The 15100-nt window shown below is 47.9% G+C and overlaps 1 protein-coding gene across 10 annotated transcripts in view; it reads right to left on the reverse strand.

Moving 5' to 3' along the window:
• Positions 1 to 8910: 8910 nt before the first annotated feature.
• Positions 8911 to 15100, reverse strand: part of HECTD4 (HECT domain E3 ubiquitin protein ligase 4) — a 232906-nt gene continuing 226716 nt past the window's right edge. For 9 of the 10 annotated variants that reach the window (XM_021922968.2, XM_021922963.2, XM_021922965.2 and 6 more), the window contains 4 exons: positions 12823 to 12989; positions 12259 to 12454; positions 11772 to 11994; positions 8911 to 11252 (listed from right to left, as the gene is read on the reverse strand). In XM_021922968.2, the coding sequence (XP_021778660.2) occupies positions 11116 to 11252; positions 11772 to 11994; positions 12259 to 12454; positions 12823 to 12989 (723 nt within the window). In that variant the 3' untranslated portion in view covers positions 8911 to 11115. The remainder of the gene's footprint in view (positions 11253 to 11771; positions 11995 to 12258; positions 12455 to 12822; positions 12990 to 15100) is intronic. The other variant, XR_002515862.2, reaches the window with a different exon arrangement.

The raw sequence follows: 15100 nt of genomic DNA on the forward strand, positions 1-15100 counted from the left end.
ACATTGACATTTTATTTTACTTTACTTCTTTTTTATTTTTTGAGACAGAGTCTTGCTCTATTGTCCAGGCTGGAGTGCAGTGGCACAACCTCAGCTCTCTGCAGGCTCTGCCTCCCAGGTTCAAGCTATTCTTCCGCCTCAGCCTCCCGAGTAGCTGGGACTACAGGCATGCACCAGCACACCCGGCTAAATTTTGTATTTTCAGTAGAGACAGCGTTTGGCCTTTTTGGCCAGGTTGGTCTTGAACTCTTGATCTGGACCTCAAGTGATCTTCCCTCTTCGGCTTCCCAAAGTGCTGGGATCAGAGTCGTGAGCCACTGCAGCCGGCTCATTGTCATTTTAATCTGTATCTCCCTGCTGACAAATGAGGATGAGTATCTTCTCTTTAGTGGATGGTACACTTTTTGAACAGTACTTATCTCTCAAGAGGCAGCCCAGTGTGATGGCCTCAGCAGTGGACAGCAGGGGACTCCTGGTTCTGCTCGGCCAGGGAGACAGCTAGGCATCTCCTTCCTCAGCTTCTCATCTAAACAGAAATCTCTCTTTGCTGTGAGTGGTTGTGTTTGCTCCCTGTTCCCAGCACCCTGAAGCAACAGACAGGGGAAGGAAGGAAAGCTGCCTGTCCTTTGTCCAAGAGGGTCCTTGCTCTGCCTATGAAAAAGACACATCTGGGACACTTCCACCAAAGTTAGCACTTTTTTTTTTTTTTTTTTTTTTTTTGAGACGGAGTTTTGCTCTTGTTGCCCAGGCTGGAGTGCAATGGCACTATCTGGGCTCACCACAACCTCCGCCTCCCAGGTTCAACTGATTCTCCTGCCTCAGCCTCCCTAGTAGCTGGGATTACAGGCATGTGCCACTACGCCTGGCTGATTTTGTATTTTTAGTACAGACAGGGTTTCTCCATGTTGGTCAGGCTGGTCTCGAACTCCCAACTTCAGGTGATCCGCCCACCTTGGCCTCCCAAAGTGCTGGGATTACAGGCATGGGCCACCGCGCCCGGCCTAAAGTTAGCGTTTTTTTTAAAAAAATTATTATACTTTAAGTTCTGGGATACATGTGCAGAATGTACAGGTTTGTTACATAGGTATACATGTGCCATGGTGGTTTGCTGCACCCATCAACCCGTCATCTACATTAGGTATTTCTCCTAATGGTATCCCTCCACTAGCCCCCCAAACCAGACAAGCCTGGTGTGAGATGTTCCCCTCCTGGGTCCATGCGTTCTCATTGTTCAACTCCCACTTATGAGTGAGAACATGCTTTTCCGTTCCTGTGGTAGTTTGCTGAGAATGGTTTCCAGCTTCATCCATGTCCCTGTAAAGGACATGAACTGATTCTTTTTTATGGCTACATAGTATTCCATGGTGGTGTTAGATATGAGTTCTAAATTTCTTTTCAAAGAATCAATATGTCAGTATGTTCAATTCTTTGCCTTCTTTTAAACTTAACTTCCTCATAAAGCAACCTTTTTCGATTCCCTGCTCCACCCTGACTCATTCTGATTACCTGCTCTGTCATAACCGTTTTTCCCGCCAAACCACTCATTGCGTCACTGTCTTTAAATTAGCCAATAGGAATTAGTTTAGCCTGTGTGATCTAACCCTAGCCAATAGGGGAACAACACAGCAGCAGGGGCCACATGCATCAGGGATAAGAACCCCTTCCCCTCCCTTGTCCAAGTGTGCACGCACCATTGCTCCATCTGTAAGGGTGCACCCTTCTATAGAAGTAACTTGCCTTGCTGAGAATTAAAAAGAAAATTTTATATTTGAGTGCTATTTCTTCTGTGGCACCAAAACTTTCTTTATAACAGTGTATATGCGCCAAATTTTCTTTATCCAGTCGTTTTTTTTTTTTTTTAGATGGAGTCTCACTCTGTCGCCCAGGCTGGAGTGCAGTGGCGCAATCTGGGCTCACTGCAAGCTCCGCCTCCTGGGTTCATGCCATTCTCCTGCCTCAGCCTCCTGAGTAGCTGGGACTACAGGCACCCGCCACCATGCCCGGCTAATTTTTTTGTATTTTCAGTAGAGACGGGGTTTCACCGTGTTACCCAGGATGGTTTCGATCTCCTGAATCCAATCTATCATTGATAGGCATTTGGGTTGGTTCCAAGTCTTTGCTATTGTGAACAGTGCTGCGATAAACATACGTGTTCATGTGTTTTTACAGAAGAATGATTTATATACCCAGTAATGGGATTGCTGGGTCAAATGATATTTCTGGTTCTAGATCCTTGAGGAATCACCACACTGTCTTCCACAATGATTGAACTAATTTACACTCCCACCAACAGTGTAAAAGCATTCCTATTTCTCCACATCCTTTCCAGCATCTGTTGTTTCCTGACGTTTTAATGATCGCCATTCTAACTGGGGTGAGATGGTATCTCATTGTGGTTTTGATTTGCATTTTTCTAATGACTAGTGATGATGAGCTGTTTTTCAGGTTTGTTGGCTGCATAAATGTCGTCTTTTGAGAAGTGTCTGTTCATATCCTTCGCCCACTTTTTGATGGGGTTTGTTTTTTTCTTGTAAATTTGTTTAAGTTCTTTGTGATTCTGGATATTAGCCCTTTGTCAGATGGATACATTGCAAAAATTTTCTCCCATTCTGTAGGTTGCCTGTTCACTCTGATGATAGTTTCTTTTGATGTGCAGAAGCTCTTTAGTTTAATTAGATCCCAATTGTCAATTTTGGCTTTTGTTGCACTTGCTTTTGGTGTTTTAGTCATGAAGTTTTTGCCCATGCCTATGTCCTGAGTGGTACTGCCTAGGTTTTCTTCTGGGGTTTTTATGGTTTTAGGTCTTACATTTAAGTCTTTAATCCATCTTGAGTTAATTTTCGTATAAAGTGTAAGGAAGGGATCCAGTTTCAGCTTTACATACAACTAGCCAGTTTTCCCAGCACAATTTATTAAATAGGGAATCCTTTCCCCATTGCTTTTGTCAGGTTTGTCAAAGATCAGATGGTTGTAGATGTGTGGTGCTATTTCTGAGGCCTCTGTTCTGTTCCATTGGCCTATATATCTGTTTTGGTAGCAGTATCGTGCTGTTTTGGTTACTGTAGCCTTGTAGTATAGTTCGAAGTCAGGTAGCATGATGCCTCCAGCTTTTTCCTTTTGCTTAGGATTGTCTTGGCTATACGGGCTCTTTTTTGGTTCCACATGAAATTTAAAGTAGTTTTTTCTAATTCTCAATGGTAGCTTGATGGGGATAGCATTGAATCTATATATTACTTTGGACAATATGGCCATTTTCACAATATTGATTCTTCCTATCCATGAGTATGGAATGCTTTTCCATTTGTTTGTGTCCTTAGTTCCTTGAGCAGTGGTTTGTAGTTCTCCTTGAAAAGGTCCTTCACTTCCCTTCTAAGCTGTATTCCTAGTTATTTTATTCTCTTTGTAGCAATTGTGAATGGGATTTGGCTCTCTGTTATTGGTGTATAGGAATGCTTGTGATTTTTGCACATTGATTTTGTATGCTGAGATTTTGCTGAAGTTGCTTATCAGCTTAAGGAGATTTTGGGCTGAGACAATGGGATTTTCTTTTCTTTTCTTTTTTTTTTTTTTTTTGGGTGAGACGGAGTCTTGCTCTGTCGCCCAGGCTGAAGTGCAATGGCACAATCACTGCAACCTCTGCCTCCTGGGTTCAAGTGATTCTCCTGCCTCAGCCTTCTGCATAGCTGGGATTACAGGCGTGTGTCACCATGCCCAGCTAATTTTTGTATTTTTAGTAGAGACCAGGTTTCACCATATTGGCCAGGCTGGTCTCAAACTGCTGACCTCGTGATCTGCCTGCCTTGGCCTCCCACAGTGTTGGGATTACAGGCATGAGCTACTGCAACTGGCTGACAATGGGGTTTTCTAAATATACAATTATGTCATCTGCAAACAGAGACAGTATGATTTCCTTTCTTCCTACTTGAATACCCTTTATTTATCTTGCCTGACTGCCTGGCCAGAACTTCCAATGCTATGTTGAATAGGAGTGATGAGAGAGGACATCCTTGTCTTGTGCTAGTTTTCAAAGGGAATGCTTCCAGTTTTTGCCCATTTGGTATGATATTGGCTATGGGTCTGTCATAAATAACTCTTATTATTTTGAGATGAGTTCCATCAATACCTAGTTTATTGAGAGTTTTTAGCATGAAGAGGTGAATTTTATTGAAGGCCTTTTCTGCATCTATTGAGATAATCATGTGTTTTTTGTCATTGGTCTATTTATATGATGGATTACATTTATTGATATGAGTATGTTGAACCAGCCTTGCATCCCTGGGATGAAGCCGACTGGTGGATAAGCTTTTTGATGTGCTGCTGGATTCGGTTTGCCAGTATTTTATTGAGGATTTTCGCATCGATGTTCATCAGGGGTATTTTCTTTTTTTGTTGTGTCTCTGTCAGGTTTTGGTATTAGGATGATGCTGACCTCATAAAATGAGTTAGGGAGGAGTCCCTCTTTTCTTTTATTTGGAATAGTTTCAGAAGGAATGGTACCAGTTCCTCTTTGTACCTGTGTTAGAATTTGACTGTGAATCCATCTGGTCCTGAGATTTTTTTGGGTGGTAGGCTATTAATTACTGCCTCAATTTCAGAACTTGTTATTGGTCTATTCAAGGATTCGACTTCTTCCTGGTTGTCTTGGGAGGGTGTGTGTGTCCAGGAATTTATCAATTTCTTCTAGATTTTCTAGTTTATTTGCATAGAGGTGTTTATAGTATTCTCTGATGGTAGTTTGTATTTCTGTGGGATCAGTGGTGATATCCCCTTTATTGTTTTTTATTGTATTTATTTGATTCTTCTCTCTTCTCTTCTTTATTAGTCTGGCTAGTGGTCTATTTTGTTAGTCTTTTGAAAAAATGAGATCCTAGATTTATTTATTTTTTGAAGGGTTTTTCATGTCTCTTATCTTCTTCAGTTCTGCTCTGATCTTAGTTATTTCTTGTCTTCTGTTAGCTTTTGAATTTGTTTGCTCTTGCTTCTCTAGTTCTTTTCATTGTGATGTTAGGGTGTCAATTTTAGATCTTTCCTGCTTTCTCCTGTGGGCATTTAGTGCTATAAATTTCCCTCAAAACACTGCTTTAGCTGTGTCCCAGGGATTCTGGTACGTTGTGTCTTTGTTCTCATTGGTTTCAAAGAACTTATGTATTTCTGCCTTAATTTCATTATTTACCTAGTAGTCATTCAGGAGCAGATTGTTCAGTTTCCATTGCAGTTGTATGGTTTTTGAGTGAGTTTCTTAATCCTGAGTTCTAATTTGATTACACTGTGGTCTGAGAGACTATTTGTTATAATACATTCTTTTGCATTTGCGGAGGAGTATTTTACTTTCAATTATGTGGTCAATAATAAATGCAGTGTGGTGCTGAGAAGAATGTATATTCTGTTGATTTGGGGTGGAGAGTTCTGTAGATGTCTATTAGGTCCACATGGTCCAGAGCTGAGTTCAAGTCCTGAATATCCTTGTTAATTTTCTGTCTCATTGATCTAACATGGACAGTGGGGTGTTAAAGTCTCCCACTATTATTGTGTGGGAGTCTAAGCCTCTTTGTAGGCCTCTAAGAACTTACTTTATGAGTCTGGGTGCTCCTGTTGGGTGCATATATATTTAGGATAATGAGCTCTTCTTATTGCATTGATCCTTTTATGTAACGCCCTTCTTTGTCTTTTTTTTTATCTTTGTTGGTTTAAAGTCTGTTTTATCAGAGACTAGGATTGCAACCCCAGATTTTTGTTGCATTCCATTTGCTTGGTAAACATTCCTCTATCCCTTAATTTTGAGCCTATGTGTGTCTTTGCACGTGAGGTGTCTTTGCACGTGAGATGGGTCTCCTGAATACAGCACATCGATGGGTCTTGACTCTATCCAATTTGCCAGTCTATGTCTTTTAATTTGGGCATTTAGCCCATTTACTTTTAAGGTTAATATTGTTATGTGTGAATTTGATCCTGTTGTTATGATGCTAGCTGGTTATTTTGCCCGTTAGTTGATGCAGTTTCTTCATAGTGTCGATGGTCTTTACAATTTGATATGTTTTTGCAGTGGCTGGTCCCGGTTTTTCCTTTCCGTATTTAGTGCTTCCTTTAGGAGATCTTGTAAGGCAGGCCTGGTGGTGATAGCATCTCTCAGCATTTGCTTGTGTGTAAAGGATTTTATTTCTCCTTCGCTTATGAAGCTTAGTTTGGCTGGATATGGAATTCTGGGTTGAAAATTCTTTTCTTTAAGAATGTTGAATATTGGCCTCCACTGTCTTCTGGCTTGTAAGGTTTCTGCAGAGAGATCAGCTGTTAGTCTGATGGGCTTCCCTTTGTGGGTAACCCGACCTTTCTCTCTGGCTGCTCTTAACATTTTTTCCTTCATTTCAACCTTGGTGAATGGGATGATTATGTGTCTTGGTGTTCCTCTTCTTGAGGAGTATCTTTGTGGTGGTCTCTGTATTTCCTGAATTTGAATGTTGGCCTGTCTTGCTAGGTTGGGGAAGTTCTCCTGGATAATATCCTGAAGAGTGTTTTCCAACTTGGTTCCATTCTCCCTGTCACTTTCAGGTACACCAATCAAATGTGGTTTGGTCTTTTCACATAGTCCCATATTTCTTGGAGGCTTTGTTCATTCCTTTTCATTGTTTTTTCTCTAATCTTGTCTTCTCACTTTATTTCATTAAGTTGATCTTCAATCTCTGATATCCTTTCTTCCGCTTGATCGATTTGGCTATTGATACTTGTGTATGCTTCACGAAGTTCTTGTGCTGTTTTTCAGCTCCATCAGGTCATTTATGTTCTTCTCTAAACTGGTTATTCTAGTTAGCAATTCCTCTAACCTTCCTTCAAGTTCTTAGCATCTTTGCATTGGGTTAGAACATGCTCCTTTAGCTTGGAGGAGTTTATTATTACCCACCTTCTGAAGCCTACTTCTGTCAATTCGTCAAACTCATTCTCCATCCACTTTTGTTCTCTTGCTGGGGAGGAACTGTGATCCTTTGGAGGAGAAGAGGTGTTTTGGTTTTTGGAATTTTCAGCCTTTTGGCGCTGGTTTTTCCTCATCTTCGTTGATTTATCTACCTTTGGTCCTTGATGTTGGTGACCTTTGGATGAGGTTTCTGTGTGGATGTCGTTTTTGTTGATGTTGATGCTATTCCTTTCTGTATGTTAAGTTTTTCTTCTAACAGGCCCCTCTGCTGCAGGTCTGCTGGGGTTTGCTGGAGGTCCGCTCCAGACCAGTATTACCAGCGGAGGCTGCAGAACAGCAAAGATTGCTGCCTGTTCCTTCCTCTGGAAGTTTCGTCCCAGAGGGGCACCTGCTCGATGCCAGCCAGAGCTCTCCTGTATAAGGTGTCTGTCGGCCCCTGCTGGGAGGTGTCGCCCAGTCAGGAGGCATGGGGGTCAGGGACCCACTTGAGGAGGCAGTCTGTCCATTAGCAGAGCTCAAGTGCTGTGCTGGGAGATCAGCTGCTCTCTTCAGAGCTGGCAGGCAGGAATGTTTAAGTCTGCTGAAGCTGCACCCACAGCCACCCCTTTCCCCAGTGCTCTGTCCCAGGGAGAAGGGAATTTTATCTATCAGTCCCTGACTGGGGCTGCTGCCTTTCTTTCAGTGCTGCCTTGCCCAGAGTGGAGGAATCTAGAGAGGCAGTCTGGCTACAGAGGCTTTGCCGAGCTGTGGTGTGCTCTACCCAGTTCGAACTTCCTGGCAGTTTTGTTTACACTGTGAGGGGAAACCCCGCCTACTCAAGCCTCAGTAATGGCAGACACTGCTCCCCACAAGAAGCTCGAGCATCCCAGGTTGACGTCAGACTGCTGTGCTGGCAGTCAGAATTTCAAGCCAGTGGATCTTAGCTTGTTGGGCTCCATGGGGGTGGGATCTGCTGAACTAGACCACTTGGCTCCCTGGCTTCAGCCCCCTTTCCTGGGGCGTGAACTGTTCTGTCTCACTGGCATTCCAGGTGCCACTGGGGTATGAAAAAAAGAACTCCTGCAGCTAGCTAGGTGTCTGCCCATACGGCCGCCCAGTTTTGTGCTTGAAACCCAGGGCCCTGGTGGTGTAGGCACGGGAGGGAATCTCTTGGTCTGCAGGTTGTGAAGACTATGGGAAAAGCGTAGTATCTGGGCTGGAGTGCATCATTCCTCCCGGCACAGTCCCTCATGACTTCCCTTGGCTAGGGGAGGGAGTTTGCTAACGCCTTGTGCTTCCTGGGTGAGGCAACGCCCCACCCTGCTTCAGCTTGCCTTCCGTAGGCTGCACCCACTGTCTAACCAGTCCCATTGAGATGAGCCAGATACCTCAGTTAGAAATGCAGAAATCACCTGCCTTCTCTGTTGGTCTCACTGGGAGCTGCAGACCAGAGCTGTTCCTACTTGGTCATCTTGCCACCCTTCCAAAGTTAGCGTTTATGAAGTACAAGAAAGGTGGAGTTGAAAGCATGAGAATAAAGTGACTCTGGGTGAAGACTACCATGGAACAGTAGGAGGGGACAAGCAGGTCACAGAGAACTGAGATTATTCAGATTATAGCCAACCTGGGCCCCCTGGCCGGTGAGGCAGCTGTGCAAGGAGCTGAGTGTTGATCATGGACAGCAGGACTCAGCAAGTCCTCACATCTTTCCTGTATTTCCCTTCTGCACAAGGTAGGTCTACATCCACCACCTGCTCCTGAAGGAGGAGCTGTGTCTGAGGGGCCCAGACTCTGCCACGGTAACAATCCGCTTGAGAAAAATGCCCACACCAGGCCCAAGTGCAAAGACTAGCTGCCAGGACAAAAAGTGGGCAGGAGATATAGCGTTAGGTTTAGCTTTGATCTTGGATTCCCCTGCCTTCGTAATTTCTACATGCAATGCACAGACTCAAGAGTCAGGTTTGGGGAAGGGTAGTTTAAAAGCCTCATGGGGTAAGAATCACGTCAAATGCCAAGAGACCATAATAATTAGAAACACTTTAATTCCTAGCCACTTGGCAGCACTTAAATATCAGAGCCATCCAAGCATGCCAGTCTTTGAACTTGCTCAGCAAGAGTAGATGATCACACAACTCTTAAGGTAAATCAAAATTAGATGAAGGTTATTTATTGGTGTGACTTTTTTCCTTTAGTGAGCTTCCTTTACACAGCATGGTGTAAATAGCATCAGATTGAATGAAAAGTTTGTTAAATGCAACCATAAATAATTATAATAAATATACATCAAGTAACTTTACAGCACACATTTTTTAGGGCCAAGGTTTGGAACTGTCTGGACCTCAATGTGCTCTCGGAGAAGCAGCCATGTTAGCAGCAGATACCTTACAGCTGTCATCTACTCAAGTGATGGCCAACAGAAGCTTCTGAACTCCTCCTGGGGAGGTAGCTGACAAGTCCATTCAAGGGATGAGGACTAAAGAGAACCAAGAATTTAAAGATACAGGGAGGAAAAACCACTTCTAATAAATCCAAAGGCTCTTTCGTTTTGCAGAAATGAAAATAAAAGGATCCTTGTTGTCAGGAATACATCCTGGATGTGACCCCCCGCCCCACTCAAGGGAGCTGTGGCTGCTGGGGAGGCAGCGGGCTGACCATCTTCTTTCAAAACAGGGGAACTGCTTGCGGGTACTCACCTCCAGAGGTGACTCGCATCAAATACAACTGATGCAGCTGTCATGATTAACCCTAGGTCGATTTCATCCTGAGGTCAGGGGATCCTTTCTATAATGGTCCTTGATGCATTTCCTAAGAGTTACAGGGAGGAGATGGATGCTAACGGCTCTATCTCTAGAACTCACAATCTTTCCAGCAGGCCAGGGCACATCTTCTTTCTTGGACCAGCATCCACACTCCAAAACCTTCTAGATAGCACTCACTCAAAACTTCCAATATTCACAATATTATACAATAAATACAGCGATGTGATTCTGTGAGACCTGGCAAGGCCCAAAGTGACAGTGTCCAACAAGATGGCCTGTGCTGCTCATGAACAGAGTACCATTGGACAAAGACCTATTTGGGGCAAAGATGCACTGGGGCAGTGGGTGAGCCTGGAGGCAGCCCGGCCCTGGCACACACACTTACATGGGGTGATGGGGAGTGCTAGGCAGGGCTGGCCAGAGGGGCAGAAGGACCCCCCTGGAGTCTCCATCTGGACTTGCATGTCTGGGTCACTAAAGCAGACCCCGAATTGAGCAGAGCACCTCAGTCCACTCTTTTGAAAATGGGGGTATGGCCCTTTCCCTTGTCCTATGTCACTGCAGGGAGGAAGGGCCATTTCTGAGCATTTTGTGCTCCTTTTTTGTGGGGTAGGCTTGAATCATGTGCTTTCCTCTTCAACCAGAGTCTCAGAGGAGGCCCCCACCTGAGCACTGTCTCCCATCTCTGGGTGTCTTCTCACCCCCTGCAGCTGGGATGCACCCAGCTAGGCTCTGTGAATTAAGGTCGGGATGAACCCTTGAGTCTCCTGCTCCTGAAGAGGCCTCAGATGAAAACTGTCAGACTAGGGCCCAGCAGAGACAGATGGCAGATAGGGAGGTTTGGGACGCGCAGGGAAACCACTGTGGGCTTTTCCTCAGAAAAACCAAGACTGGGAGCAAGTTCTAAAGCAGGAAGATGAACATATAAAGCTCCCTGTGTGTCTCCCATGTTTGGGCAACTGGCCCAGCCACCTCTAGGTGGAGGGAGGCCTGCTGGGGCTGCCTCTGGAGCAACTCCAGCTGGAGGCCAGAGGGGAGGGCTGGCCACAGGCTTGTCTGCGGAGGCGCTCTGCTAAAGCACGGACGCTCTGTGTGGCTGAGGTCATTGTACCCCTGGCTTCCTGCTCGGTGGTTCTGTGATGGGGAACCAGCTGGGGCCTTATGGCATTAGAATCTGGTGGCCACGAGGGACAATGTCCAAGAAGATCAAATTAGACACAAACTGTCTGGGAACTAAACTATCCTACAAATAGACCACAAACAGGCAGCAAAAGAACCAACCCATCACGAAACGTACAAAGACAAAAGGTTAAGTCTTCCAGGAGGCCCTGGAACGTGGACGAAAGTTCGGAAAAGCAAAATGTTGCCAACTCCTCACGCAGGGCCCTGGAGGGACGGGCTGCAGTAGTGGCTTCCCAAGCCGGCAGAGCAGGTGCCTCAGTGACATCCTAATTCTGGGGCTTCCTCCTGTCAGCCACTGAGGGGGTCTTCGCGGTAGTGAATGGCACAACGAAGTTTCTCCAGCATGATCTCCAGAGAGGAGTACTGGGGAAGCTTGATCATGAACATGCAGGTCTCCACGCGGATGTAGCGAGAGTCTGGGGAACCTACAAGAAACCGAGCCAGCGTCAGAGGGTTGGGCCCCCGTCTGTGAGGCTCCCATGGAAGCTGGGCTGGCCTCCGCTTCCAGGTTTGCCTCCTAGGGTAGCCCTAAGCCAATCCTGGTGCCCAGCAGGATGGGGATGAGGGCCTGGGAACCTGGGAGAAGTTCTTGGAGGGAAAAGGGGAGAGAGCTGCTGGACAGCATATGTGCCAAACTGCTGATGGGTTTGTCTGCCCAGCAAAATGTTTTGTTTTGTTTTGTTTTTACCCATTTTTCTGCATTTAAAAGTTAGAAGATTTGAAGCATTCTGGATTTTCAGCTTCTTTTGAGAGACGAGAAGGTATCTAACAGCAGACCCACATGGCTGGCTCCTGCCCAGCCCTAATCCTCAGTGGTGTCTGGGTTTTGGCGTGTGGGGCTCCTGTTCATTGTTCTCCCTTCACATGGGGCCTGGCAGCCCCAGTTCCAAACAGAGAAGGGCTAGTGTGTCCCTACTTGGGAAATGGCCAGGGGAGGGCGGTACCTGCTGTGCCATCTGGGGGGGCGATCTTCATGGGGTACGGGGGCACATGGGCGGTGTCGGGGCCCCCGTCTTTGCAGGGGCAGGTGAACGGGATGCGCTCCTGGTTGCAGGCAAACTTGATGAACTTGCACAGCTCCTCCTGGGTGAACATCTCCAGGGCCCCCCAGAAGAACTCGATGTGCTGGTCCGTCTCCATCAGCCCCACCTGGTACATGGTGTGGGCCTGGGGAGGAGAGGCCCAGGTGTCAGAAGCCCTGGAACCCCACCTACCCAGTGCCTCCCCAGCCCTGGGGTCTGCGGGCCAGGCAGGGTGCAGCGTGTGGGCTGTGAGCACAGGGAGATGACAACGATGACAATGATACAGGTCTGTGGCAAGGACAGAGCTGAGACAGGCCACTGCCGATGCCTGCTGCTGGACTTAAGGGTGACAGGGAGGCAGGCCTGAGGCTCACCACCTCCCCGCCCAGCCTGGCCCTGGGCCGTCTACCTTGAGGAACTCGAGGTTGATGTAGGGGAGGCCGCAGGTGCGCAGCTCCATCTCCAGCGGGCTGAGCGTAGTCAGCAGCTGCAGGGGGATGATGGAGCCCAGGCCAGCCCGCACGGCCGTCACACACTCCACATTCTGCAGCTCCCGCAGCCGCAGGCTCCGGATGGCTGCCGCATAGATGTCCTTGTTCTCCCACCTGCCCAGGTGAGGGGCACAGGTGAGGGAGACCACCACCAAAGAGGCTGGGTCTGGGAGCCACACCCACTCAGCCGGAGGTCCTCGATCCTCTCTTGGGAGAGGCCTGCGGCCCAGCCGCCCTGGTCATCCCAGTCCTTTCCTGCCTCTGGTGCCACCACCTCAGAGCTGCTGTTTTCTTAGTAAACCCCTTCTGCTGAGGACCCTCTTTCTCGGCACCCACCATCCTGCCTCATCTCCCTCCCCTGGTGAAATCCACCTGTCACCTGACCTAGGTCCTCATGCCATTGCCCAGGAACAGATGCTGCTGTCAAACCCTGGCCAGCCCCCGCCAGCCCCCACCAGCCCCCACCACGTGCACACACTCACGCCACAAGGATGTGCCGGCCCCGGCTGCACAGCTCCACCTCCTCGCCCGTCATGGTCAGGTAGGTGAACCTGCAGCAGGGCTTGTTGGGGCTGTCAGGGCTCTCGGTGGCCAGGTGCTGGGAGGCAATCTCAGCGCACAGGGCCTCCAGCTCGGTCTCGTCATTGATCTGGAGGGTGGAGGCAGAGTGAGGCTCATTACAAGGCCATGGGAAGTGGAACCCTGATCCCCAGGTGGCTGGGCAAATCCCAGGTGCAGCTGGTGGGATCTACCCTTGGCCGTGTGGATGGGCATGTGACATGGGCTTGGCCAATCAGAACCTGCCATCAGTTCAGGGCCGGGCATGTGACCGAGGCCAGGCTGAAGAGACCCACATTCCAGGCCTTTTCCCATGACTGTTTGGAGGCAGCGATCCTGTCTCACTGGCACGGGCAGACTCTATGATGGAAAACCCTTTACTGCTAGAGGCCACCTCTGCCCGTGTGCTGGGACAGCCTGCCTGAGACTAATTTTGCTTTCTTTGCTTTTTCTTTTCTTTCTTTTTTTTTTTTTGAGACAGAGTTTTGCTCTTGTTGCCCAGGCTGGAGTGCAGTGGTGCGACCTGGGCTCACTGCAACCTCTGCCTCCTGAGTTCAAGCAATTCTCCTGCCTCAGCCTCCTAAGGAGCTGGGATTACAGGCGCCCGCCACCACGCCTGGTTAATTTTCGTATTTTTAGTAGAGACGGGGTTTCACTATGTTGGTCAGGCTGGTCTCGAACTCCTGACCTCAGGTGATCTACCTGCCTCAGCCTTCCAAAGTGCTGGGATTACAGGCGTGAGCCACTGCACCCAGACTGCTTTTTCTTTCTTTTTTTTTTTTTTTTGAGATGGATTCTCGCTCTGTCAGCTGGAGTGCAGTAGTGCGATCTTGGCTCACTGCAACCTCCGCCTCCTGGGTTCAAGTAATTCTCTGCCTCAGCCTCCCGAGTAGCTGGGATTACAGGCACCCACCACCATGCCTGGCTAGTTTTTGTATTTTTAGTAGAGACGGGGTTTCACCATCTTGGCCAGGCTGGTCTTGAACTCCTGATCCACCTGCTTCAGCTTCCCAAAATGCTGGGATTACAGGCGTGAGCCACTGCACCTGGCCGCTTTCTTTTTTTTTTTTTAAAGCAATCTGGATAAGAGGCCTGAGACCAACACCAGATGACACTGTTTGAATACCTGGATTTGGCCCTGCCTGAAGTCAAACCCATCATGGTTTTTGTTTTAAGAGCAACTAATTTTTTTTTTTTTTTTTTGAGATGGAGTCTTGCTCTGTTGCCCAGGCTGGAGTGCAGTGGCACAATCTTGGCTCACTGTAAGCTCCGCCTCTCGGGTTCACGCCATTCTCCTGCCTCAACTTCCCAAGCAGCCAGAGACTATAGGCACCTGTCACCACGCCTGGCTAATGTTTTGTATTTTTAGTAGAGACGGGGTTTCACCATGTTAGCCAGATGGTCTTGATCTCCTGATCTTGTGATCTGCCCACCTAACCCTCCCAAAGTAATGGGATTACAGGCATGAGCCACCGTGCCCAGTCTAAGAGCAACTAATTTTAAACAATTTTTTCTAAAGCTGGTTGTGGCTGGGATTTCTGTCCCTTGCCACCAGACAGCCCTAACTTAGTCCTGTCTGTGGAGGTGTACAGGCTACTGCCTCCCCACATTTGGCGACCAGAATCAGGGTCCAGGGAAACTGATTCGCACTGTGTCTGCTGGGCTATCTGGGAGACGACAGGGTGAGACCCAAAGGAGACTGACTGCAGCTCGGGGACAGTGACAGGTGGACGGACATTCAGGTCTAAGTCTGGAGTCTCCTTAGTAGCAACCTCCCTACCCCTTCACTGCAGACGCTCCACTGATACAAGTCGAGAGCATTTCTTTCCAGTACACATCCCACAACACCATGTGGTTCTGCACCCCACACCCTCTGGGGCCCTGGCCATCCCTGCAGCCAGAAGCCTCGGCTGGCCTGCAGGACCCCGCCTCGCATCCCCTGCAGCCCCAGCCTGCGCTGCACCCAGAGCCCCAGGAGGATTCCTTGGAAGAGTGCAGGAGACACATAAACCCTCAGTCCACTGTGGGTGTTCTCCTTCCACCCTTTTGACAATGCCTTGTCATGCCTGTTTCTACCGAGAAGCCACGGGCATCCGGGACTCTGGCTCTGCTATTGTCTTGCAATGGCTGCCCTGAGTGACCCAGGGGTCAACGGCAGAGACCTGGCCAGGCAGTGCCTCAGTCGGCCATGGAGTATTCTGC

This window comes from Papio anubis, chromosome 9 (genome assembly GCF_008728515.1).
Source record: "Papio anubis isolate 15944 chromosome 9, Panubis1.0, whole genome shotgun sequence".
In the NCBI taxonomy this organism is placed as follows: domain Eukaryota; kingdom Metazoa; phylum Chordata; class Mammalia; order Primates; family Cercopithecidae; genus Papio; species Papio anubis.